Source organism: Neophocaena asiaeorientalis, unplaced genomic scaffold (genome assembly GCF_003031525.2).
Source record: "Neophocaena asiaeorientalis asiaeorientalis breed wild unplaced genomic scaffold, Neophocaena_asiaeorientalis_V1.1 scaffold270, whole genome shotgun sequence".
NCBI lineage: Eukaryota > Metazoa > Chordata > Mammalia > Artiodactyla > Phocoenidae > Neophocaena > Neophocaena asiaeorientalis.
In genome coordinates this window covers 550,741-578,010 of record NW_020174650.1, presented here as the reverse complement: position 1 = coordinate 578,010, position 27,270 = coordinate 550,741, and the positions used below count along the sequence as shown (strand labels likewise).

General features: G+C 49.9%; 1 protein-coding gene across 3 annotated transcripts in view; it reads left to right on the top strand.

Annotated features, from left to right (window-relative positions):
- Positions 1-27,270, top strand: part of CACNA1E (calcium voltage-gated channel subunit alpha1 E) — a 294,179-nt gene that overhangs the window by 208,046 nt on the left and 58,863 nt on the right. For 2 of the 3 annotated variants that reach the window (XM_024758846.1, XM_024758845.1), the window contains exons 8-22: positions 3,056-3,171; positions 7,766-7,819; positions 8,439-8,528; positions 9,475-9,684; positions 10,473-10,585; positions 12,234-12,346; positions 12,709-12,840; positions 13,317-13,389; positions 14,260-14,377; positions 15,626-15,693; positions 17,175-17,272; positions 21,358-21,414; positions 22,587-23,240; positions 23,654-23,967; positions 26,010-26,169. In XM_024758846.1, coding sequence (XP_024614614.1) covers positions 3,056-3,171; positions 7,766-7,819; positions 8,439-8,528; positions 9,475-9,684; positions 10,473-10,585; positions 12,234-12,346; positions 12,709-12,840; positions 13,317-13,389; positions 14,260-14,377; positions 15,626-15,693; positions 17,175-17,272; positions 21,358-21,414; positions 22,587-23,240; positions 23,654-23,967; positions 26,010-26,169 — 2,370 coding nt within the window. The remainder of the gene's footprint in view (positions 1-3,055; positions 3,172-7,765; positions 7,820-8,438; positions 8,529-9,474; positions 9,685-10,472; positions 10,586-12,233; positions 12,347-12,708; positions 12,841-13,316; positions 13,390-14,259; positions 14,378-15,625; positions 15,694-17,174; positions 17,273-21,357; positions 21,415-22,586; positions 23,241-23,653; positions 23,968-26,009; positions 26,170-27,270) is intronic. The other variant, XM_024758847.1, reaches the window with a different exon arrangement.

Below are 27,270 nucleotides of genomic sequence, written 5' to 3'. Positions count from 1 at the left end.
ATTTCAACCTGGCCTTGAAGAAGGAGATCAGCTCGGCAGTTTGTGACCACCTAGAGGGGTGGGATAGGGAGGGTGGGAGGGAGGGAGACGCAAGAGGGAAGAGATATGGGAACATATGTATATGTATAACTGATTCATTTTGTTATAAAGCAGAAACTAACACATCATTGTAAAGCAATTATACTCCAATAAAGATGTTTAAAAAAAAAAAAAGAGACTCAGGCAAAAGGTAAGAACAGATTCTGGGCAGTGTGAATTAAACCTTGAGATCCCTCACTGCTTTTTCAGGAACTGTGGAAAGTGTGCTGTGTTTCAAGCATGGCCGTGATGGGCTGCAAGTAGGCAAGAGATAGATCAGATTGACGGGAGGTGAGGTTTGAATGAAATGTTCAGATCCAGCTGTGAAGCCCTTTGAAGGGTCTGTTAGGTGTTTAGCAGCTGTTGGAGGAGACTGTGGAGGAGGGGAGGATAGAGTAGAGAGAAGAGGGAATTTAGAAGATCTGAGGGTCGTGGTTCCTCTTAGTGGCCGGCCGCTTAACTCCCCTTAGATTCAGTTTTTGGGTTTTTTTCTTTTTTTGAATTTTTGAATGTTATTTTATTTATTTTTTATATAGCAGGTTCTTCTTAGTTATCTATTTTATACATATTAGTGTATATATGTCAATCCCAACCTCCCAATTCATCCCACCACCAAGATTCAGTTTTCTGAGCTGGAAAGTGGAGATGTTGGTAATAATGCAGATGCTAAAAGAAAGATTATTGTGTTCCCCGGCTCATAGCTTGCTTAAATTCTCCTTGTTCAATGTCTTGCTCAAAACATCACCTCCTGCAAAACCCTCTTGGATTTCCCTAGAGCGTAGTTGGAAAATGAAGACACATACATATGAAAAGATAAAGAAAGCAGCATATAAATATGCCACTGGGCCGGCAGATATGCAGGGAGCCTGGGCTCCAAACCTGGCTCCATCTCTTACCTGAACCTGGGCAAGTTGTTTAACTTTTAAATCGAGGCTGAAAATACATGTTCTACCTCCTTCTCATTTTGGTTGTAAAGATTAAATGCACAAAATGGATGAAGGTGCTTGGAAATTAGAAAGTGCTCCATAAATGTCACTCACTGGGGTTATTATTTTCAGTTTGGAAGTGGTAAAATCCAGTGCACATTTTAGAAAGATAACTGGAATAACTGTGACATAGATGAAATGAAGGGAAGGGAGATAGGTGGTTGAGAGACCAAGTAGGTGCTATTGCAGTTGTCCAGGCAGGAAAGGATGAGGACCAAGAGGCAGTAAGGATGCAGAGGGAGGGTGGGTCCAAGTGCTATTCTGAAGATAGAATCAACAGAACAATAGTATTCGTCAGACAGGAAGGATAGAAAGAAGACAAAGAACCAAAGGTAGGAACTTTGGTAGATGGTGACGCCATGAACCAAGCTAGCTGTTTGTTACTTTCTAATTGCTGAAATCCAGAGGGGCAGGTGAAAAAAGGAGGTGTCCCAGGGCTTAAGTTCTGTTACCCTGACTCTCGCTGGCCCTGCTCAACTCTTCCTTCCCCGACAGCAGCCTTAGGAGAACCCACCGAGCTTGAAACCAAGCCCAGGAGAACTTCCCCTGCCCATGTGCCTTGTCCCCATGCCCTTAGCCTGATTGTGACCATTGTAAGGTGTCTGTGCCCGAGGAATCCCTCTCTGTCTTGGAAGGAGGGGCCGTATGAGACCCAAACCAGTATATCCCTCTGCCTCACGGTAGACTGGCACCTCTCCTTTCCCTGTACCGGGGCTGGGGCACGTCCCTCAGCCCCTGGCTCATCTTCTCCTCCCTGGACGTGAGGGAGTAGGTGGCAGGACCCACAGTGGGTGCTAGACTCTCTTATCTTCAGGCTATTGCTCTTTATTGACGGGGAACACCTGGAATAAGTGGAACAGCTTCCAGGGCAGTAGGAGAGTGCGTGAGCCGTGGCTGGGAGGCACTACGCTAGCAAGGGGTGTTCCGGCTGGAAGGGTGTTTGGTGATGAGACGGGCATTGGTGCAGAGGTGGTATCTGGAGGGGCCTGTTAGCAAACGAATATTTCTTGATCCCCATTTGTTCACTCGTTGAATCTGATCATCTTCCTCTCTGCCAGGGAACCCTCATTCCTCTTCTGTCTTCTTTTTCCCATGGAGCTTTCGTTTTTGTTTTGTTTTGGTTTTGTTGTTTTTAATCACCTTGTACCACAGAGTGGCTCTGGTCCCCTGTGCCTGTTAGTGGGCTCTGTCTTACCTCTGACCCTCATGCTGGCTTTTTCCGTCTGTCTCATTTTCCCCTCCACACCACCCCATCTTCCTGCTGTCTTTCTGCTGGAGCCATGTGCCCTTCCTGTGTCCTTACCTTTCTTGTTTAATCTCGACCAGCCATCTTCAAACAGCATTTCAGCCCTTCTAAGCCTCAGTGTCGTGGTCTTCCGTGGCAGCCCATACTGAGCACCACAGGGTACAGGCCACCAGGGGAAGCACAGCATTATGGGTAGAGTTCAGATCCCAGCAAGTTACCTCTCTCCCCTAAACCTTGATTTCCCCATCTGTTAAATAGGAATTTTAATAGTGCTTACTTCATAGCATGATTTTGAGGATTAAATGAGTTAATGGGTATGAAAAACTTCATATAGGCTGGCACGTAATCATCAGTCAATGTACATTAGTCACTGTTGTTATTAAGAGCAGAAAGGGTAGCTGGGCCCCTCAGAGGGTGAAGGGCTTCCGTTGTAGCCGGAGAGACATAACATAGCATTCTGGAAGCTAGCTGGTCACGTTACTAAGTCAATACCTTTCAAAATAGAGCAAGCAGAGAGCATTGGTGCTGACTGGAATGAAACTGATCTGCGAAGGCTTCCTGCGGGAGGCTGAACGAAGTGCATTTCTGTGCAACATTTTAAGGAGATCCCCGTTGCAGCCTGGGACAAAGGAAATGGGGTATACACAGTGCCTGTTCAAACATGCTCTCTCTCCTGCTTGTTTCACCCTTTCTTTTAGTCATGGCACTGCCCAAACCTAGTGAATCTTATCTGCTTTGTCCACAGGGAATTTGCCAAAGAGAGAGAGAGAGTGGAGAACCGGAGAGCTTTCATGAAACTGCGGCGCCAGCAGCAGATCGAGCGTGAGCTGAACGGGTACCGCGCGTGGATAGACAAAGCAGGTAAGGCCTGGGGGCTGGAGGAGGTTGGTGATGGGCTGCCCAGACATCAGGGATCTGCCCCAGTTCCCACTCCCAATACTTCCATTCAAAGGGGCAGCCTAGACCAGAGCAGAGAGAAGCTCGAGATGACTTGTTGGCTTTTTGGATTCCCCGCTGGTCCCTTTTTCTCCCTCTGGAATCTGTCCCAGTTCTTCAGCCAAACGCCTTTCACGAGGCAGGCATTTTAGCAAGGTGAACTGAGTAAAAGGTAACATAACCCATGAGTTTGGGCTGATGACATTCTCCACTACTACTGTTACTACTAACAGTCTGTTCATTCCACAAATATTTATTGAGAGCTTACTTTGTGCCAAGTCCTGTTCTAGGCACTTAGGATACAGCAATGAGCCAGAGTTCTACCTTTTTTTGTTTTTTTCGCACCATGCCACGCGGCTTTCGGGATCTTAGTTCCCCAACCAGGGATTGAACCCGGGCCCCCCCCCCCCGCCACCGCAGTGAAAGCGCTGAGTCCTAACCACTGGACTGCCGGAGAATTCCCCCAGAGCTCTACTCTTGTGGAGCTCATTACCCTGTAGCTGGGGAAGGCAGCGATGAACAAAATAATTACTTTTGATAAGGTGATAAGTACAGTGAAAACAGGTCAAGGTAGGGTTAGGGGTTTAGGGTAGGTTGCGGTCTTAAATCGAGGGTCAGGGTAGACCCGTGTGAGGAGAGATTCGAAAGAGATGAGGGCGTGAGCCACAGGGAGCTCTGAGGGAAGAAAACCCCAGTGCCCAGGCTCTAATGTGGGAGGGGCCGGGAGCCCTCCAGGAATAGCAGGAGGTGTGAGCAGGGAAGGTGTGAAGAGTAAGGATGAGGGCAGCTGTGGTGGGAGCAGAGGCAGTAGATTGTGTATGACCTTTACGGGCCATTGTAAAGTTTGGGACTTTCCGGTGAATAAGGCAAGAACCACAGGAGGGTCTTGAGCAGAGAAGGGACGTGCTCTGTTTAAGATTTTGAAGGATCACTTGGTTGCTGCCCTGAGAACAGACAGTAGGAAGACAAGGCCAGAAGCAGGGAGACGGATTGTGAGGCCACTGCAGTAAGGCAGCTAATAGATGATGGTGAGAATTGGTTTTCGCTGTTCCCTGCGCTGTCATCAGCTCCTCACTCTGTGGCTCAGCCTCGGGAAAAATTCTTGCCCAGCCCCGAGGATAGGTCCAGATTTATCCCGATTTCATTAACCCACAGAGCCCCCAGATGCAAGTTTGCTGCTTATGAGGGGCATCGATCACCCCACATCTGTCAGTAAAAAGGACGTATTTGATTTCCTTATTATTTTAAAGGTTGCGTTGCATTGGTGTTGTATATCTTCCTGAGCAAAAGAGTAAACTATTTTTTAATTAAAAAAAAATACACGATAGTCAGCATCTTTGCTCTATTGCTGGTAGAAAGCAGAGAGCAAAGAGGTCTCTCTGAAAAAATTTGGAATAGGATTGGATACTTAGGTGCCTGACCCTTATTCTTCTCTAAGCTTTGGAATGATGCTGTGACTCTTATTCAGATCACAGCACACAAAAGCTCTCTCAGTTCAGGAGTCAACTTTGGATTATCTTTCAGGGGTGAGAGGGCATGTGTGATGGAAAGTGCCACGTCAAAGCCAGATAAAAGCCACGTCTCATTTGGGACTATCTGCATTCCTTTGCTGCTTCTGGAAGCAAGAGCCATGAGAGTGGTGACTGTACTTCCATTTTGCCCTTTCTCCTCTGAGGCTCTTGTGTGGAGGTGAATGTGAATCTCCCCTCCCTCTTCCTGGAACAGTATCTCAGCAGATTTGCCTCCAGGCCAGGCCGGCAGCTTGAAGTTCCCAACTGCCCTTGGCTTCCTGGGCAGGGGAGCCGTCTGACAGACCACCCTAGCGAGTAGGCTGGCAGCAGAGCTGGAAGACAACCCTCCCTACCCTTGCCACGGCCCTGCTCGGGGTCAGGCAGCCCGGTATGCCGCTCTTTGCGGCTCTGCTTTTCAATCGCATGCAGAATCCCAAGGCTCCACTTTCTTCCAGTTGGCAAAGCCAGCACTCTTCTTCTAAGCAAAAAAAGACGCACTGCGACGTCAAATTGTGCTTCCTGGCCCTTCCCTTTACAAGTGGAGCGTGAGTGATTCAGAGACATATGGGTTCCATTTGCCTGGAAAGACATGCTCAAGTTCGAAAGCGAACTTGGCAAGAGGCATGGGGGGGGGGGATGGGAGGGCCGTTCCAGCCCATCCAGAGTCCTCGAGTGCTTCCCAGAGGTACTCAGCAGCACCATACACCCTCCGTCTGCCTTGGGGGTCCTCAGATCTGCTGATCCCAAAGTCCCGACACTGCACAGAACGAAAAAGACTCTCTGGCTGAGGTCATTCATGTTGCTATGAGGTATTTTAACAAGTACCTAATTTTAAAAGGATCCCCTCCAAAAGCAAGTGCTATTACTGACTTTAAAACCCTCTTTGTCCTCATCAAGGAGCATCCCACCAATAACATTTAACCTGTCAACTTAGTTTTGCCAGAGGGCTGTACTTAAAAGAGAAAGCTAAGTGTTACGACTTTACAATGGCCATCCTGCATGGTACCCTCCGAGCCTCAAAATGTTCCCCTCCCTGGGAAATACATTACATACTCTCAGTTTTCTATGCAGGTGGAATTATGGTAATAACTTTACCCTCTTATGCCTGTCCTTTTACTTGTTAGAAGTGCTTAAATTAAAGCATTGCTTCATAGACCCTGCTGCAAGCTTTTCCCCAGCAGCTGGGATCTTGGGGAATGATTGCTGGGGCCTCCAGCTCCCTTGCCAGTGGCTGAGACAGGGGCGGGGATCACAACTCATCCACACCACTCCCAATAGTTGGGCTCAGAATCCCAGCACACATGGGACAGAAGGGCTGTTTTGTTGATAAGTTTGGAGGGATGTCAGCGAGGCATATTCTAATAAGTCTTAGCAGAAAATAGTATCCTGCCAATGGTGACACAGCTGTGGAGTACAGGCTGCTCCTGGGGAGGCCAAGAGGGGCGTCCAGGGGACTGAGTGGTTGTTTTCCAAACGCCAACAACCAAATACATCATCCCGATGCCAACCAGGCCTTCCACTCTCTGCCACCAGTTGGGGTGTCCAACAATTCAACTCAATTCTGACGCGAAGTTAGTGCAGACACCACAGGTGAAAGGCTCCATCCCACAAGCCTGCCTCTACTTTACACACCGGCCACAGTGGGGTCCCCAGGTGACCTGCACCTCTTCCCGGCTGACTAGAATTTCAGAGGGCTCCAGGTTTGATAATTAGTTAGAATGACTTACAGAACTCAGGAAAAACTACCACCAGTTTATTATGAAGGATACAAGTCAGTAACAGCCAAACGGAAGAGATACATGGGGTAAGGTATGAGGGTGCGGTTTGGGGGGCGTGCAGATCCTACATGCCCTCTCCAGGCACTTAACCCTCCCAGTACCCTGATATGCTCACCAACCCATAAGTACCCCGGGCCCCGTCTTTGCAGAGCACAGCCTCTGGACGTGCAGGCTCAGCGGCCATGGCTCATGGGCCCAGCCGTGCCGCGGCATGTGGGATCTTCCCGGACCGGGGCACGAACCCGTGTCCCCTGTATCAGCAGGCGGACTCTCAACCACTGCGCCACCAGGGAAGCCCTGTGTAGGGTTTTTATGGAGGCTTTACGTAGACATGATTGATTAAACCATTGACCATTGGTAATTGAATAGTCTCAAGACCCTCTCCCCTCCTGCGAGGTGGGAGGGGGGTGAGACTGAAGGTTACAACCTTCTAGTCATGTGGTTGGTTTTTGCTGGGAACCAGCCCCCATCCTTACACTAACTAGGCCTCTCCCACAGTGAGTCATCTCATTAGCGTACAAAAGACAGTAAATTCCGAGGGTTTGGAAGCTCTGTGCCAGGAAGGTGGACAGAAACCCAATATTTATATTTTATATCACAGGGACAAATTCATGATGGGCCCAAGCCTCTTCAGCTCAAGCTCTGCTCAGCTAGGCAGGATGGAAGTGGTGGCGGGGAGAGGAGGCAAGCCCATAAGCCCTGCTCGTCTCTTTGGGGTGCTTGTGAGCATCTTCCTCTACCCCTTCCTTAAAGAAGTAGGGCTAGAACCCAAAACACGGTCTCACCTTCAGAATGAAGGGGTAAGGTGTTATGACCTAGGGGCTGCAGACAAGCAAAATTAAGGGAGCTCCTGCTGCTAGAAAAGGTTTAAGGAACCTGGATAAAAGAAAAAACAGAAATGGAAATTTGTCATTCTTATCAATTTAGGGGATTTTAGTTAAAAAGATCAGCTTTCGCTCTCAGGGCTATTCTCCTAAACAGTGTATCAGAGACAGAGCTGAATCTTACCGATCACCCACCAACGCCCCCTCACTGAAGACCTTCCTTTCTGTTCTGACCTTCGGGTGCTCCCTTCATGACCCTTGATGTCTTGCTGATGCCTGTGACCAGCTCTGAACTCTTTGCTCTCTCTCTGTTGCCCTGGAGCCAGAGCCGTTCCTGAGGGATTTTCATGTTGCAAAGTAATTTGGCATTTACCGATAATTTACTAAACCATTTGTTTCCATATAGAGGAAGTCATGCTCGCTGAAGAAAATAAAAATGCTGGAACATCAGCCTTAGAAGGTAAGGAAGTGCTCCAGGGCCTCATTCCTTTCGCATTTGCCCCCTCTTCTGCAGAGGCAATCTCTCTTGATCAAAAGAGGAGAAAGAAAGAAAAGAGGGGCGCTCTGGGATTTGAAACGCAAGTCTCTCTGTCATAAAATCCCTCATGCTTTAAAATGAAGGGAATTGAGTCATGGATTTAAATGTTTTTTTAAAGTGATGAAAATGAAATCCAAGAGTTGCTTTGTTCCAGGGCGTGTGCTTGATACGGGCAGTGAAAAAGCCATCATACAACCAATGGCACAGAAAGGGATCTTCTTTGACAATTTGTGGGGATCATCTTGGGACCACTTTCATTGGCAGGAAGTGACATTGTTTATGAAGAACCAGAACAAATAGATACGGAGTACCTGTTACCTACTGCATTTAGATAAGCTCTAGCAAGGCTTCGGGAGCCCTGTCCCATGGGATTCAAGAGCCTCGTGTGTCAGAGGTGCTGCTGACTTCACTAACCCTGGCTCGGGTATTTAAAGGCAGGCGCCTGTGTCAGAGGGGCCTCTTGCCCACAGTCCTCAGTTCTGACCAGACTGATCCGGTTGTTCTTGTGTCCTCTCCCTGGCCTCCGCCTTCCCTGGTGTAGTGCTCCGAAGGGCAACTATCAAAAGGAGCCGGACGGAGGCCATGACGCGGGACTCCAGTGACGCGCACTGTGTCGACATCTCCTCTGTGGGTGAGTGGAGGCTGTCAGATCTCCTTTCACTGCTCTGAACCTCCTCTGAAAGGGAACATCCTGTCTTTGGAGAAACACCACCAGGAGGAAGGGAGGCCAAAGCATCCAGAACCTTGGGATGTAATTAGGAAAAGGCGTTGGAATCTAATCTAGTTGACAATGACTTACAGAAAAAGATGGACCAGGGGATACTGTTATGTGAAACATGGGGCTTAGGGCCAAGAATCCAACCCAGATTCTTCAAGTGTGGCAGATGTATCCCATCGGCATATATATCCTATCTCTCCTGGATGTGATAATGACAACCCACTTTGGGAAATTGTTCAGAGGATCCTGAGGACACCCATTTGAGAACCTGCAATCATTGGCTTAATCATAGTAGCATCTACCTACTTCCATCGCCTGCTTCCATGTGATGCTTAAACAAATTCCTACTGACAGCCCTTTAACATGACTGGTGTTCAACCTCAGGTTCCCTTAGAGATTCTGGCTGATGGCAGATTTTTTCCTCCCCAGATAAAAGGGAAGGGTCTGACTTCATCCTCCAAAGCAGAAGAGGCGTACAGAGCTCATCGCTGCTTTAGGCTTCCAGTGGCAGAAAAATCACACATGCGGCAGGATGATTCCAGTGCCTGAAGCATATTTAAAAAGAAAAGCCAGAGAGAAGCCCAATCTGTTACAGACATAAACACGATCCTGTTAGGATTCAAGATACCGGCTGGATGCCTGGTGTCCTGCCTGGGGAATCTTGCCGTTTCCTAGGACTGAGGGTGCCCAGAGGAAAAGCGGGGTTCCCTGCTGTGCTGTGGAAACTCTTAGCTCATAACACGTGGCAGTACCCTAGCCCTGGGACCAAGGCTGCCCACCTTGCCCTGCGAGTACCTGCTTGCCACGGAGGGTGATGTCTTCTGCAGCCTCATTCTTCCTCCTTGCTTCTCCCACTTAGGCACACCCCTCGCCCGAGCCAGCATCAAGAGTACAAAGGTGGACGGGGCCTCCTATTTCCGGCACAAGGAGCGGCTTCTGCGTATCTCTATCCGCCACATGGTTAAATCCCAGGTGTTTTATTGGATTGTGCTGAGCCTTGTGGCTCTCAACACCGCCTGTGTGGCCATCGTCCATCACAACCAGCCCCAGTGGCTCACCCACCTTCTCTGTAAGTGAATGGTGACTACTGGCTTTCACGGCAGCAGCTCAATTGGGGTGTGAATGTCAAGAGAGCAAGGTGTCACGTGGGCCTGGCAGTGGGCCTGCCCACCCAGAGTTCTGCCTCTCCACCACATTGTGACCGAGGCCAGAGCTGTCCTCGAGGGGTCGGGGTTATCACACGACCGTTCCTAGCTGTCGTTCGTTATTGAATCAGATCAACAAATCTTTGCTCATGAGTCAACAAGATGGTGTTACACCTTGGGTGGTCTAAGGCCAGCTTAGCGCCTTAAGTAGGCTCAGTGACGTAGGGTGTCTTGGTCACCAAAGTCCTAGGGAAAAAGTTCCTAGGGAAATGGATACCTTCAATAGACCAGAAAGGAGACGTATAGGTAGGTCAGCGCTGGGTAAGGCTGCCGCTGGGTGCGAGTGAGGCTCCCAGAGGCTGTCACTGCCGGGAGTGTGGAGAGCGAATCCAGCTCTTTCATCAAAGCCATGCTTAAGCCCTTTCTCTCTCTCCTGAGAGCCATCTACCATTTGAAGGGCAATGACAAAGCCACCTGTCAAGAGAGCAAAGCTGACCTGTGGAGTGTGCCCGGGACTCGTTCTGGGTCTGAGCGTTTTCAGACTTCATTAGGTTTTGCCTGGCACTGAGCTGGCATGGTCACTGAAAGTCCCGCTTGTGTGGGTCCTGCTGCTGTGGAGGGTTCCTCTGTAGGTGGGGCGATTGGACCGGGGAGGGCAGAAAGAAGCCCGTGCCATCCATGGAACCAACGCTTCTGCCTTTAATGCTTTCAGACTATGCAGAATTTTTGTTTCTGGGACTCTTCCTCCTGGAGATGTCCCTGAAGATGTACGGCATGGGGCCTCGCCTTTATTTTCACTCTTCGTTCAACTGCTTTGATTTTGGGGTAAGTGCTCTGGAGCCCGCCCATCCTTCTGCCAGGTGTTGCTATGCCATGGTTTGAGATAAGCAGCTTGCTCCGGGGCTCTCGGCGTGAAGAACTGAAATCAGAATTTATAAAAGGGGAATAGATAGGATTAGCAAAAGGGAGGTCAGGAATGAGTGAATCCTTGCCGTACTAGGGTTTGTTTGGGTCTTTTAAATGCTCTTTTATTTTTAATGGTTTTAATGTTTTACTGAATGGTAACACACATACCACAGAGTAAACACTTCGGTAAATTTTACAAAGCTACCCATAGCCAAAGTTTTGAACCACTTATCATCTTGGGGGAAGCCTGGGGGAGAAGGACAAAAGACTTGATTCCAGAAGGTGGTTCAATCAAAAATGAGAAACTTATATATTTATCTTTTGAGTTCCCTTTAAAATTGGGAAAATTATCTGGGTATACCCTTAAACGTTCGCGCACACAGGCACATACACACTCGTGTATTAGCAAGTCCCCACATAGACTACTTCACCCAGTGTCCACTTTCCTAAATAATATTGATATATAAATGTGTGCATTACTAACAGTCTTCAAGGCGCTTTCACATACATATTTGTCCTCCACTGCTTGCAGGGGTCCGATGTCCACGATGTTAGGTGCTGGGAGTTAGGCTGCCCGTTTACACATGAGTAAATAGGAGCCCTCGTGTGCAAGTTCACACAGCCAGTTAGCAGCAGAAGTAGGTTTCAGAACTTTGGGTTCCTGAACCATCTCTCTTTCTGCCAAACCTACTTCTTTTTCTGCCAAATCTCCAGTTAGGTGCTAACGATTCTGAGCCCTTGCCAATCTGCGTTTTAACTTGGAACATATGTTTCTGGGTACAGGCAATTTTCAGGCATAATAACTAGTGAAAGACCGTCTTCACCTTAGTTCCCTTATGTACATACTTTTCAGCATTGCTGTGAGAATTAATTTTTGTTCTTTCTCCTAGTGCAATGTGTGGAATGTAGTAGACTTTCAATAAACACATAATTAAAGCGTAAAACAAATTGGATGGTTGATTTGACGTTGCTATTTCTATAGCAGTCAGATTCTGTGCCACCAAGTAGTACCATCACGTTGGGGTATGGGGTCCTGAGCGACTGAAAGATACTTCATGTACAGGTGACTGAAACATTCTTGTTAGCACTAAATTCTAGGACAATGAGAGAACGTGGATCTTCTCAGAGGTTTTTGTATTGGAATGCAACGCGTATTAATTAATTTAAACTTGCTTTCTCATTTGAGGACTACTCTTTTGTCTGTTCAAGGTGTTATAAGAGCAGTACGGCTGTCAGATGTGTGCAGAAGTGGTGAATGACTACTGCAGTTTTCACAAAGGACAGAACAGCAGTCAGCAAAGCAATCTGTAGCATGAAGGAGGAAATTTAGCAAGGGGAGTGGGGAGCAGTGGGGAGACAGGTGGTAGAGTCTTGTTTTTCCTTGGCAGCCTTCACAAACAGGTGGTCCTGTTGCAGGTGGGCTGGGTGGGGGAGGGGAGAGTTTGAACTTCACAATGGCCCAGTGAGAGCTGTTGGTTGCGGAATACAAGATTGCTCCTCTCTCCTCTTCCTCATTCACCTCCTCTTCCTTTTCCTCTTCTCACCGTGGCTGGGTTTGGCTCTTTAGGTCACAGTGGGCAGCATCTTTGAAGTGGTCTGGGCGATCTTCAGACCTGGTACATCTTTTGGAATCAGTGTCTTGCGAGCTCTCCGGCTTCTAAGAATATTTAAAATAACCAAGTAAGTGATCAGAATCTAGACTCTTCCCAACCACCTTCGAGAGTGGACGCTTCTCTCTGCCTTATTATATTTATTTCCTTCCATCCCCACATGCCCTTACCACATGATCCCCTTTCTGACTCCACCCCACACTCCGTTCTCCAGTTCCTTCTTCTTCTCCGAAGATTAAACCAGAAAAATGCCCATGATGTCATATCCTGTGCCACATTCCCAAGGGAGCCACATTATTGCTGTCATCTCTCCTTCCTACAAGTATGCAGATGCGGCTTATCTCATAGACCACCAGGCAGATGCCCAGCTGTGCATGGAGATAATTTGGTATTTAGTGTTCACTGCTGTAATGCTGTCTGGGTTTTTTGTAGGTATTGGGCATCCCTCCGGAATTTGGTGGTCTCCTTGATGAGTTCCATGAAGTCAATCATCAGTTTGCTCTTCCTTCTCTTCCTCTTCATCGTTGTCTTTGCTCTCCTAGGAATGCAGCTGTTTGGAGGCAGGTAAGCACCAATGAACTTTGCATCCAAAGGAGGCTCAAAACCTAGACTTCAACCTGTGAGCGCTGGGGTCACTGATTTGATTGCCATGTTAACTATCTCGTTTGTTCGTGTCTGCGGCTCAAATCAACCACGAGCATGTGTGTGGAACAGATATCTCTGTTTTTAATCCGTTCACACTGTACAGGGTTCTTATTGAGGGGCCCCTCTCTCTGGAGCTGTCCCTGAAAGGTACAGCCTGGGGCTTTGTAACTCAGGATCAGCCCAGACGCCGTCCCATTACCAGGGCCCTTCAAGTGCACAGTTCCCCAGTAGTAGTCACTAAAACTGTCTTCATAAGTTACTGGGATGAGGGGAGAGTAGGGCACAGGGGGATGTGGAGAAAGGGGAAAAGCAGTGATGAAAACGGCATAATCTCGGGAAAGGAAAACCTGGTGTGTGAGATTTTCATTTCATTCTCTCTGAATTTCCTTTTTCAGGTTCAACTTTAATGATGGGACTCCTTCAGCAAACTTTGACACCTTCCCGGCAGCCATCATGACTGTATTCCAGGTATGAGACGTTAAAAAAATGTTACTTGGGATCCCTTGGTGCACACACTATAAAATGATGTGTTAAGAGAATTCTCCCTTTCCTCTCCAAGCTCCTCTCAGGCAGCTGGGTACTCGTGCTTATTGAGTAATCATCACCACTATAATTCCTAGCATTTCTATAGCTATGTCCTTACCAATAATAAAAGAGCTCTGTTGTGATATTGTGATGACCTCATTGGCTTTCTCCTTACACTTGTGAGTTTGCAAAAGATGTTAGTCAAAGTCATTCAGCAACATCGCATTTCTGGTTTTATGAAATTGGAAGTATCTTCAAACCCACGTGTGCATTTAAAGAAGCATCTTTTCCACGCACCCCCCCCAAAAAATTTTTTTTTTAAATCATGGGGGAAACTCAAAATCAATAATGTCTAAGAGCTAAAGGAGAACACTATTTAGCCAGAATCTCAGGCTGAACCAGAACCCAGGTTTCCAGAACTGGAGCCCATGAGGCCCTTTCCAATAATGCTGCTGTCTCAGGAACTGTATCTTGGCAGCTCCTGGGGACAGTCAGTCAGGCAGTGACCAGACCACCTCATCTGTGTGATTCCCACAGGCCGGGCAAAGCTGATGTTTGGGCCAGGGTGGGGAGACTCTATGTTTTGAGGAATAGAATCTTTCCTTTTGATGTTCTCCTTCTGTTTTCAATGTCTCTTACATATCAGAAGGAAGTTGAGGATTATTCATGGCCGTGACACTTTTTTCTCTCTCGCAGGAAAATCAAGCAAGGGGTAGATGGAAAAGACCCAGGCCCAGAATTTTCCCCCTTCCGTTGACCCCATTTTCTTATCCAACCCAGGTCTCTGATTTGCCTGTTGTTTGCTTTGTGTAGATCCTGACGGGTGAGGACTGGAATGAGGTGATGTACAATGGGATCCGCTCCCAGGGTGGGGTCAGCTCAGGCATGTGGTCAGCTATCTATTTCATTGTGCTCACCTTGTTTGGAAACTGTATCCTTTCTAAAAGGCTTCTCTTACGCTGCCTGCAGGGACCAGCATGTGAGGAGGAGGAGGTGATCATAGTGGTGCTGATGGTGGTAATACTGGGGGAGGGGGTAGCACTGGGGTGACCATTGCTAGGTGTCCTAAGAGGCACAAGCATCCCGATCTTAAGGAACGTCTGCTAGTTGGGTAAAGAAGATAAATATAAACAAGTATCATCCAAATGATCAGATATCATAATATCCATGTTATCAGGTTATCATCACAAATAAAAACATATGAGTCTGTTATAGTAAATGGTTGGAGGTACAATGAGCTGGGGAAAATAAGAAAAGACAGAGATCACTGTGGGCTGAAATAGTGACAAGATTATAATACTAATGAATTAATTATATGTTCTTTTTTTACTTTTTTATTTAAATATAGTTGATTTACAATGTTGTATTAGTTTCAGGTGTACGGCAAAGTTATTCAGTTACACATATATATATTTTTTCAGATTCTTTTCCCTTATAGGTTATTACAAAATATCGAGTATAGTTCCCTGTGCTATACAGAAGGTCCTTGTTGGTTATCTATTTTATATATAGTACTGTGTATATGTTAATCCCAGACTCTTAATTTATTCCTCCTTCCCCCTTTCCCCTTTGGTAACCATAAGCTTGGTTTTCTATGTCCGTGGATCTATTTCTGTTTTGTGTATAAGTTCATTTGTATCATGTTTTTTAGATTCCACATATAAACGATATCATATGATATTTGTCTTTCTCTGGCTTACTTCACTTGGTATGATAATCTCTAGCACAGCCATGTGCTGCAGCTATATTTTTGCATTTTCCATAGTCTCACAGAACAGTGATGTTCCTTTAAGTTTTCTGCCCTGAAAACTTCTAGGGGCCAGAGCAGACTATAAACTAAACATGAGAAACCCATAAAAAGAAAGCTAGGCAATGAGTCACAGAAATGGAAGGCCAGTTTGTCCCAAAGTAGCTCACTTTGCCCTCTGGGAGCTTTGATTCAGGTATTTCTTTGTCCTGTACAAAGAGATGACATGTGGAAGGAGAGAAGACATATTCTCCATCAAACAGAGTTGCGTAACCTCTCTCTCCCTCCCCCGACAGCCCCTGCTTAAGTGACTCTTTGGGGTGGTTTCTGTTCCTGCTGGTGTCCCATGCAGGAAAGGCCTGGAGATGCCCTCTCAGCCTTGCTGGAGCCTTTTGCTTTTCTTACTTGCCCATCCTTAACTCATCACCCCAGACACACTGCTGAATGTGTTCTTGGCCATCGCTGTGGACAATCTGGCCAATGCCCAGGAGCTGACCAAGGTAAGCTTTGTTCTCCGGGGATCCGATGGTTCTCTAGTGCCATTGGGTGCCTGCTGGGCTTTGGGGCTGCGTCCAAAAGTCTGCGTTGCCTGGCTCAAGCCTGCCAGGAAGGCCCCTTCTGGGAGCTTGTGGACAGCTGGAGAGCCACACATCCATGAAAGGAGCCTGCTTCACCCTCACTGTGTTTGCTGAGCCTTGGAGCAGACTGGATCTCTCATGGGATGTAGAAGATAATCACTTAGTCACTGCAAACTCCCAAAGATATCCTTTGCAGAATTATGCCCTGGAAAATAAAGAAAACACCAAAGTCCTGGATTTAAGTCCCACCTCTGCTCCTGTGACCTGTGGCTGTGTGACCTCAGTCATGTGCCTTCATACTTCTGGGTTTGGGGGTGAGAGGGGCCAGGAGCATCTCTGTTCCTAGACTGTGTCTCCTGGGGTACTCCAGTGGCCATGGTCATCTTGAGGGAAGTTTCAATGAAGCTAGTTGCTACATTGCTCAAAGAACTGTTCCTTTCTTTCCTCTGAGTCATTTCTTCAGGGGTGGAGGCAATACTGATTGCAGTGGGATGGTCTAGGGAGATGAGTGAAAACTTCTCCCCACGTAATGCAAATTTGGTCTGGGGCAGAGCCCATAGCAACCTGGTAATGTTTCCGTGACTGCTCTTCCCTACGTCCTTGAGGGTCTTCTTATCTGCAGGCAGGGAAGAATACCATCTCTAGTATCTGAAAAGCTGGCTGTGAGTCATGCATCTACCACTTACTGGCTCTTTTAGCTTGTGCTTGACCCCTGGTCTCCATTAGCCTTGCTTCCTTTATCTGTAAAAAAGGAATGATATATCTGCCTTGCATACCTCACAGGAGTACTGCAAGGATCAAGTAAAATGATGTGTGTGAAAACCAGAGCAGGCTGTGAAGATGTATGTATTCTTAGGAGCTCTAGTCATTTTACCCGAACCGGCTTTCCTTGGTGTCATCACATAGAGGGACATTTATGAGCAGGAATGTGGGTGAGGGGATAAGGTCCCTGCCTGAGCCCCAGGGTGGGGTCACTTAGCTGTGCAGAGAAGAGGGCGTGATGGGAAGTGTGGTGTTTACTTCAGGGGGCTGTGCCTGGAAGGTCCCCCTCCATCACTTCCAGACACTGCAGAGCATCTGAGAAGTGTTGGCTCTGGCCTCTGACCTCCACAGCCCCGGCCAGCTCCCCTGAGGACTGGCACTGGGGTAGAACTGCACGGCTGTCCTGAGAAGGTGGGGCAGGGTGGAGGCCAGAATTGCTGGCCAGGAGGCTGGTGTCTCAAGGGGGCTGGCTGCTGCCCACCCGAGGTCTGTGAGCCAACCTGACCTCATTCTGCCTTGTTTCACCTCTTGCCCTTCTTGTCTCGCTTCGCCTGGTCTCCAGAACGCCTTCTGGGGAGAGCCATGGGAGCTGCTGTCCTTCAGGAGGATCCCAGACAAAGCCCTCTCTGCTTTGTGTCTAGGATGAACAGGAAGAAGAGGAGGCCTTCAACCAGAAACACGCGCTGCAGAAGGCCAAGGAGGTCAGCCCGATGTCTGCACCCAACATGCCTTCCATCGAGTGAGTCGCTGTCCCCACTTCACAGACCCCTGGGCTCCTGTGCTGACAGCCAGTTGCTCAATTCCAAAGCTGTGAACTCTCACAGGGCGCCTGCCCCATGCCAGGAAACGTCCCGTGAATACAGCAGTGAGCAAGACAGGCTCTCTTTTTTTCACAGAGCTTTTATTTCAGTGAGCAAGATAGCTGATAAATACACAGAAATAATTTTAGATAGTGAGAATAGCTGTCAAATACATATAACAGGGTACTAAGGCAGAGGAACAGGAATTGGGTGGAGTACCTTTGGGCGATCTGGGAGGGGTTCTCTGAAGAGATGATATTTAAGCAGAGACCTAAATGTGTAGAAGATGGTCGTGTGACATTACAAAGATGGAACGTCCCCAGCAAGACCCTGTGTGGCTGGTATGAAGGGAGCAAGGGGGAAGAGAAGGAGACATGGCCCGGGAGGTTCTGAAGGCCCAGGTGAAGGACTTTAGCTTTTATTCTAGTTACAACCATAGGAAGGTCTAGAGGGGAAGGGTGGATAGGTTAGGATTTACACTTTTAAAAGGTCCCTGTGCTCTGTGGAGATGGACTGTAGGGGCCCAGACTGGAGCCAGGAAGACAGAGGTTGGCTCTTAGAGTAAAGTAGGTGAGAGCTGGTGGTGGTTTAGACCATGGTAGCAATGGAGAAGATGAGAAGTCATCCCATTCGGTCTGTATTTTGGAGGGAGAACCAACAGGATGAGCTGATGGAATAAATGTGATGGAGGTGGGGATGAAAAAAAAAAAGAGAGAAGAAACAAACGTTTCTCCCAGGTTTTTAGGTTTGAACCTAAGCAACTGGGTAGATGATGGTGGTATTTACTGCTAGCCTGGAGAACAGTGGAAATCCAAGGTTCTTTTTGGCCACGTTAAATTTGAGATGCTTATAAGACATGCAAGTGAAGATGTTGAACGGGCTGTTGGCCTGTGAGTCTGGAGTTTAGAAGTCGGGGTTAGAAATAAGGATTTGGGGGAGCATTTGCATTTGGATGGCATTTTAGCTGTCAGCCCGGGCGGGCTGACTCAGGGAGAGGTGGGCTGGAGAAGCAAGGAGCTGAGAACAGAGGCCAGAGCACTCCGTGCCTCGAGGAAAACCCGCGAGGAGACTGATGGGGAGCAGCCCGGAGGTGGGAGAGAGAACAAGGGAGTGTGGTGTCCTGGAGACGTGGAGAAGAACACGCTTCCAGACGGAGGGAGTGGACGGCGGAGCTCAGGACCGTTGAAAGATCACGTAAGATGAGAGCAGAAAAGGGAGCATTGGGTTTGGCAAAATGAACGCTGTTAGAGACCTTCCCGAGAGCCGTTTCAGTGGCCCAGTGGGAACAGAATCCAGTTGGAGCAGATTAGGGAGAGAATGGGAGGTGATAAATTAGAGTGGCGAGTGTAGACTCTCTTTGAGGATCCAGCCTGGCCCTGTGGCTGCTGGTGGAACCAGCAGGACATGGGCCCTGCGGGGCGACTGACCACTGTATGGTGCTGGGGGAGGGCCTTGGAGAAGGGCCTTGAGAAGTGACCACAGAACCACGGAATTCCTGTTGTGGCTTCTTGGCCGTCCTGAGAACTTAGTGAGGGGTCCTGGGGTATCACTGTGGAGGATCTGAGAGCCCTGGCAGCTGGACCTCTATCCTGGCCCCAGACCCTGTCATCTATTACTTGAAGCTGATCAGGGAGGAGCCCTTCTCTGCCCAGAGCTCGGCCTCGCCTTGTAGGAACATTCCAGAGTTATGTGTGGGGACCTCCCTCCCCTGCAGAAGAAAAAAACTCCCCTCCCCCCCACCCCCCAGCAAATTTTTTAAAGATTGATGAAGAAAGGTGAAACAACGCCTTCCTCCCTAGAGCATTCTCTGGGCCTTGAGCAGTTTCTACTCCACTTTCCCTGCACTCATGAGTCTGGGCTAAAAATACATATACACAGGTATCCAAACATGCTCGTGGGTAGGGCTGGCTGTCACTTAGCAGTGGGTGTTTCTATTTACTGAGGTGAGGAAGCCTGGAGGAGGAGTGGGTTAGAGATACGCGGGGGAAGGATGCTTGGCCCAGAGTAGAAAATCACTATTTATGGAATGAAAGAATGAATGAGATGCTGGTAGGCGCATGGCAGTAGGCATTGAGCTGTGTGTGTATCCGGCCACAGTGAGGTGGGAGAGGTGCTGTGACCATCCAAGATGAGCAGAGATCCAGGCTTTGGGTGCAGTGCTCGTGCTGCGAGGTGGGTGCTGCAGGTGGAACGTTGTCAGGGTGTGTGTGCGCTGCCTGGGCTCGCAGCCCAGACTCCTGACTTCCGGACTACGTTATTACTAAGTGCGAATGTGGTGTCCATAGAGAAACACGGAAAGAACATTGTTACAAATTAAAAGGCCCAAGTGCTAGTCGTAGCTCGGTCCCTCACACGCTGAGGGAACCTCCTGGCATCTCAGAATCCCTGTTTCCCCATCTTCGAAATGAAGAATACCAACCACCCTTCCTGATCCACAGGGTCCTTGCGGGGTGTATGTGAGGTCATATATGCATGAGTTGGAAAGATGCTTCTCTGTGATTTTAGGTATGAAGACATATTAATGGTTGTGATGGGATATGAATCTGGATCTTTGTATGTGCGACTGGAGAAGTGAAGTTTGAAGTGTGTATCTGATTTGTGTGGAAATTAGAGGTTGGTTCTCTCTTTTGCCTGGCGTGTGTGTGTGTGTGTATGTATGTGCGCGTGTGTGTGCGCATATGTGGGTATGCACACATGTGAGCATGTAAGAGAGAGAGAATTCTTCCATGTAATTACACTCTTACACGTGTGCTTCTGGAGGGCTGGCATTTGAATATCTGAGAATTGGCAAATAGCCAGTGGAAGGTGCTTTTCCTGGTGGGAGTGCATGCTGCCCGTCTAGAGCGTGTGCTTCTCTTTCTCTGTGCTGCCCGTGCTTCTTGGCATGGCCGCTCTACGTGCATTGCAGCTGTCAATGCTGAGGGGTGCATTCATTTGCGGAGCTCACAGGTGTCTCCGCAGTGATATCCACATCCATTCCATGGGTGCTTATGTGCATTGCGCCTCTTCAGGCTCAGACCAGCTGCCTCTGCTCCCTTTGCCCACCGTGGACCACGCTTCTCTGCAGATGTGGGCACGGTGTTTGAACAGTGCTAGTTTGCCTGCATGTTCTCCACTGGTGGGTGCCGGTTTCATCGGGGAAGGAGCAGCATTTGCCAACCTCCCAGGCCCAGGCAGGGCCCATTGGGCCAGACTGGGTTTGTCAGCCCAGGAACTGGGGCAAGCTCATTCCACAGGTGTCCCAGACGTGCAATCCTCCACCTGAGCACTGACAGCTTCATTTTTCCCGTTTGCCTTTGTGGATGATGCCTCTACCCTACCATTCTGACCTTCCTTGTGTTTGAAAGGACACAACACGTGTGTATCTGTAGAAGAGATTTTTCCCTGTGCAAGGCCAGGAAGGTTAATACTGTGCTTTACCCAGCTGAATAGACTGAACATTGAAGGCCTCTGGTCAGGGCCACTGCATTGCATACATGCAGGGGACACTGCTTACATCCTGAAGTACGTGGACAGCAGCCCACGGAGTGGTGGCCCCGCCTTTGGCCGTGGGCTACTTGGTGGCCTCGATGGTGTGCATGGCAGTGCATTTTTTCCCTGCATGTTGTGTGAGATTGGAGTGATGAGCTGGGGAGTCACACCCTTGTGAATATCCTAGAAATGATCCGGGGGAAATACAACTCTTTGTCCAAGTTTACAGGGTTTCCAAAATGGGTCTCTGAAGGATATTTAGGTGAAAGCGTGAGTGCCAGTGGGGCTTGATGACTCAGTATCCGAAGCCGTTACCTCGGGGAAACAATAGACCCTTTGTGTGCCCGCATGTTTGCTTCAATACTAGATCCGTGTGTTTGCACACAGCAAGGAACCAAGGTCACTCCCTTGGAGAGCTGAAGGTTGGGAGTCTACAGAGGGCAGCAGACACGTAGGGGATTCTGCACCTCTCCCTGGAGATCGGCTGGTGGCCGTGGGGCTTGCGGGTCCTAGAGGTCAGGATAAACTGAACCTGTCCATTTTTCTTCCCCAGAAGAGACAGAAGGAGAAGACACCACATGTCGATGTGGGAGCCACGCAGCAGCCACCTGTATGTGTGTACCGGTTTGCGTGTTTGTGAGTGGTTACGTGTGGGTGCGGGGACACCGTGTCTTTGTCCTTGCCGTGGGCAGAGTGGCATCGGGTGTGCACGTGTCAGTGTGTGCCATGGTGTGTGCGTGGGCGTTCCGTGCACATGGTTTGTGGATCTGCCCCTCCGCACCTCTCACCATGTGCCTATCTCGGTGTGCGTCTCAGGTATGTGACCCCGTGTGCAGTTTGCTCTTCCGTGTGGCCTGTGAGTGGGCATGTGTCGGTGTGGGTCGTTAGTGCCGGTGGGGTGCCTTTCACGCAGGCACTTGTGGACAGCACGTGTGGGCCCCAGTGAGGATGCGTGTGGGCACATGTGAGCATCCCCTGCACGGGCTCTAGGCGTGCGCCCGCAGGCGTGTGTGAGTGTGGGCATAGGCGTCCACCCCACCCCCCCTCCTGTGGGAGCCCACTCTCTGTGTCACGTTTGTGTGTTCCCGCTGCCATGTGAGTGCTCAGCCAGGCCCCTGAGCTGGACTGTTCAGCGGTTGTTTTGAGTATGAGTTGCTGGTGGTCCCTGGACATAGAGTCCCGTGGATTTTATTAGTGGTTGTGGAAGAGACCCCACTGCATCACTGCAAGAGTGATGCCAAGACCTTTTATAACATGGGTCTGCTCGCCACTGTCATCCGTCACCCTTGGATAGTACCTGCCCACTGTATTCCTCAGCCCTGGCTCTCCCAGGCTGTCCTCAGAAAGGGAAAGGAGAGGGAGAGGAGGAGGAAGAAAGGCCTCTCACCTTGAACTAAGGGCCATTGGTGGGCACAGAGCAGGTACAGGCTGCTGCCCTGAAAGCAGAGGGGAGCTGGGGGAGTGGACATCTGGTAAGCCTTCGTATTACTGTCCTGGGGACCGGGACTCGATCCTGGGCTGACCCCACCCCTCTCAGCTCCTGCGGAGCAGTGATTAGAGCGGGAAGCCCCACGGACCGGGGGACAGTGGTCCCACCACCCCCTCGGCCCCTCGCGTCTTTCTGTGCACCCTGTCTGCAGGTCCTGGGCTCTCCCGTTCGCTCCCTGCGCTGTGTGTCCCCCCAGCCCACGGCCACTGAGGGCTGGCCTCTGCCCCGTGGCCACCCTCCCTGGCCCTTAGCCGTCAGCTCTGACCAAGCCCTCGCCCTCTCCCCTTTGCCAGGAGGGAGCGAAGGCGCCGACACCACATGTCGGTGTGGGAGCAGCGCACCAGCCAGCTGAGAAGGCACATGCAGATGCCCAGCCAGGAGGCCCTCAACAAGGAGGAGGCCCCGCCCATGAACCCCCTCAACCCCCTCAACCCCCTGAGCTCCCTCCACCCACTCAATGCCCACCCCAGCCTCTACCGGAGACCCAGGCCCATCGAGGGGCCGGCCCTGGGCCTGGGTCTGGAGAAGTGTGAGGAGGAGCACGTCAGCCGCGGGGGGTCCCTCCAGGGGGACGGAGGGGACCTGTCGAGTGCCCTGGACAACCAGAGGAGCCCTGTGTCCCTGGGCAAACGGGAGCCGCCCTGGCTGGCCAGGCCCTGTCATGGGAACTGTGACCCGACCCAGCAGGAGGCCGGGGGCGGGGAGACCGTGGTGGCCTTCGAGGACCGGGCCAGGCACAGGCAGAGCCAGCGGCGCAGCCGGCACCGCCGCGTCAGGACGGAGGGCAAGGAGTCCTCCTCCGCTTCCAGGAGCAGGTCTGCCAGCCAGGAGCGGAGTCTGGATGAAGCTGTGCCCGGTGAGGGGGAGAGGGACCTCGAGCCCAGGGACAGCCACGGGGGCAAGGAGCCCACAATCCAGGAAGAAGAGCGATCCCAGGACTTAAGGAGGTAAATGAGACACAGGAGCGTGCCCGAGGCATGCAGCGCGGCTGGCGTGAGGGGTTCTTCAGCGTAAGCCTTTCCAAGCCTCGGTTTCCCCTGTAGTAAGATGAGGGGATGCCAATGCACCTTCTACGAGGCACGTGTAAATGTGACAGCGATGGCGTCTACCCCTCTGAAGACCAGGGCATCTCTTGTTGGGAGTGGGTAGTGGATGAATGGATGGGAGTAAAGGCAGTGGATACTGCCCGTGGACCGTAGCTCCTCTGCCTGGCTGGGTGGGGTGGGAGGCACCGGAGGCCACGTGCTCTCCAGCAGGGCTGCTTTGGCTCCCCGCACTTCTGCTTCTCGCCAGGCGTGTCAGCCGTTCCGGAACAGCTTCTCGATCTGAGCACCACCTGTGTCCCCCTCTCTCTTCACAGGACCAACAGTCTGATGGTACACAGACGCTCCGGGCTGGCAGGAGCCCTCGACGAGGCCAACGCACCCCTCGCCCTGCCCCAACCAGAGCTGCAGGCGGAGAAGGATGCAGCGCTGACGGAACAGGAGCCGGAGGGGAGCAGTGAGCAAGCCCTGCTGGGGGACGTGCAGCTGGACATGGGCCGGGTCATCAGCCAGAGTGAACCCGACCTCTCCTGCACCACGGCCAACACGGACAAGGCTGCCCCCGAGAGCACCAGCGTCACCGTCGCCATCCCTGACGTGGGCCCCTTGGTGGACTCGACCGTGGTGCACAGTGAGAACACAGTTCCTGTCCCCTTCATCTCCATTGCTCATCGTGCCCGGGGCTGGGGGAGTCTTGGCTCTGGAGTCGTCCCTGGAGAGCTGCGTGGAAAACTCCACCAGTGGGATGAAATCACTCTTCAACATGTAAAACATATAGCAGCAGTTTTTTCCCAGTTTGCAAAAAAAATAAGTTAGAATTTTCTCAGTCTTAAGTTTTGCCCATAAAATGTCCTTCGGCCTTTGGCCCCTGTGACCATCCTAGAGTCTTCAGAGAGATCACACGTGATTTTTTACCCATTTTTATATTCAGCTATTTGATTTATTGTATGAATATCTGATGGCATTCTCTGGGACCCCCCAGGTGCTCTGCCACTTGACGGTTTGGGGACCGTTGCTGGAACAGAAGATGGCAGGTGGGCTGGGGCCGGCACTGGCTGTGCTCAGTGTGTAGCCTCCTAAACCCTGTGTCTCTCGAGGCCTCAGTTTATCATCTGTGAAGTGAGGGCATCGAACCAGATGACCTCTGAGATCTTTCCCTGTGCTAACATTTTATGAACCTATTATTCTCATCTACTCTTTTTCTCCTAGGAGCTCTTAGTCACACTTTCTCCCGTAATTCCTGAAGGCAATGGATGTTCACCTGTGAGACCTTAAACGGGAACAACCCAAAAGCACTTAACCCACCCCCATCCCTGCCCTGACACCCCACCCATCTCTGCATTAATCCCACCATCCACCTTATCGTCACTGAATCGGGACCACAGGATTCCACTCTTGCTTTTTTTCCTCTCTTTCTTTCCCCGTATTTTTCTCTTTTCACAGAGCAGTCCTCTCTCCCTGTTTTTCTCTCTCCCACTTCTCTGTCTCCATTTCTTCACTTTCTCAAAGTGAAGAAAATGTCTCAAAGTGTTCTTCAGAGTGCCAGTACTACTTTAAAACGTGAAATCTCGCATATCCGGTGCCCCTGGGGTTGACTTGGGTGGGCATGTCTCAGGATCTCAGACTCACAACCTTCTTTTCTGTCTTATTTAATTTTATGTTCTAATAATGAAGTTTTGGGGGCCCTCCTTTATGAGACACAACATTAAGAAAGTTTGCCCCCCCCCCCCCGTTCTCTTTCTGGGGCTAGTCCCTGTCCTTGGTCGTAGGTAAGAGCGTGTCATCAGAGGATATTTGGACACTTTGGATGACTTACCTTTTGGAAGGACCTGGAAGGGGTCAGGACCTCAGAGGTTTGCTACTTACACAAGGTTCCAGGGCAGAAGCATTCACTGAATGGGAATGTGGGAGAGATTCCTTTGCCCCACTCTGATAGCCTCATCCTCTCTGCCACTCACTCCGCTCTGGGACTTGCATAAGGAAACAGAGAGTAGTGGTCCAGCAACCCCACTCTGTCTCTGCTTCTTCATCCTCTCAATCCTGGGATAAAGTCATGGACCCATCTTCGCGTGAATATTGCATTCTTGTTTCCACATTAATCATGACGGGAAACAGCACAGCCAGAAAGGCTGCCACAAACAGAGTAATGTCTTCTTAAAGTCTTCCACTGCAGTGTGATTTCTTTGAAAGGAGATAGAATTTTGAATTGGGAACCCATACCAGCTGTATGACCTTAGGATAGGTCCTTGAATTCCCTGAACTTCAGTTTTCCCATCTGTAGAAGGGGAATAGAAATATATGCCATCCAGGGTGTACTGATGTGAAAAATGCCATAAGTGAGTATATATGAAGGGTTCAGATTTTAGATATAAATAAACTTTGTAAACTTTACAACAGAAACAACCATTCTGTTTTACCTAGGGAAACATGTTTATCATTTATATGGCAAAAAAAAGGGCTATACCACCTGAAATCAGCACAGGGGTAAGGCTAGGAAGAGAGCAGGGCTTAACTCAGTATAATCTAGCAAACACCCCGATGTTTTCAGGCACCTTGCCAGGCACATCCCTAGCTGCCTCTCCCGTCCCCTCCGTCCCATCCCCAGTGGAAAATGAAGGGCACCGTTCTGCTCGTAGCAAGGTTTCTGAAGATTTCAATACGTTCCTCTTGCAGTCAGCAGCAAGACTGATGGAGAAGCCAGTCCCTTGAAAGAGGCAGAGATCAAAGAGGATGAGGAGGAAGTGGAGAAGAAGCAGCAGAAGAAGGAGAAGCGTGAGACGGGCAAAGCCATGGTGCCTCACAGCTCAATGTTCATCTTCAGCACCACCAACCCGTAAGACACCCTCCATTGCCACCTCCCTTTGGTGCTGGAGTAAACAGCCAAGGTTTGAGCCAGGGCGGGGTGATGAGAAGGAGGGATGGGGGCCCAGTCTTCCTCCTGAGCCTTCCTGGTGGAATGTGGCCAGACATCTGAAGACTCCAGGGTGCTCACTAGTTGAGGCGAGTCATGCAATTAATGAACAGCCTCGGAACTCTATGCCCATAGTCTAAAGAGTAATTTAAGACAGTACAGGATGAGAAATGTCATGAGGGAAAGACCCTTCACCTACTCTTTGGTTAGCAGGTTGGGGGGGTGGGGCGTGGTGAGAAGGAAGGAAATCTACTTGGGATGTGTCACCAAATATTCCAGAGGTGGACAGAGCTGAGAACAGGGAGGCTTGGATAACTAGATCATCCGTTGGCTGCCCTACGTGTGAATTTTGAAGTGGGTGTGTCCCTCAGAGCAGAGGCAGGGCATGAGATGGGGTTGGCGAGGAAGAATCTGGAAGGTTAGATTTAGGAAAGATGGAATTTTGAAAGAGAAGCTGCCTTCCACCCTGGAAATGAGCAAGATGTACACATAGACCAGCTTCTGAGTCTAGGAAGGTGAGAAGGCTTTCGGTGACCATGTGGGCAGTATTCAGGCACGGCCCTGGGAAGAAAGGAACCGGGGCTAAGAGATGTCAGGCCAACCGAGGCCAGGATGCTGTCTATAGAATAGTCACTTTAATCAGAATACCTGAGGCTCAGGGAAGCCTGTTGCTGCTTTCATCAGGAATCTTAGGATCAAGGTCTGCTTTTACATTTATTGGTTCTTAGGAGTTCCTTGCTGCGCCCCAGTTTCTGTACAGTTGGGGAGTAGACATTGAGACCCAGTGGAAGGTACCTTGCAGCCACCCGAGCGTGTGTCATCTGGTGCTGGCCGCGGCTCCCCCCAGCTCAGATGTGCTTGCAGATCACGTATCTTGGCTTGCGTACTGCAGCCTCTAACCAATCTGATTACCTTCCCCCCCACCAGCGCTTTAAATCAAGGGTGGTGCCTGAGAAATTAAATGGCTCTCCCCCTGGCTTCCTCTGGCCAGGGCCTGGCTGTCAGGAAGAGGCTGATGTGCAT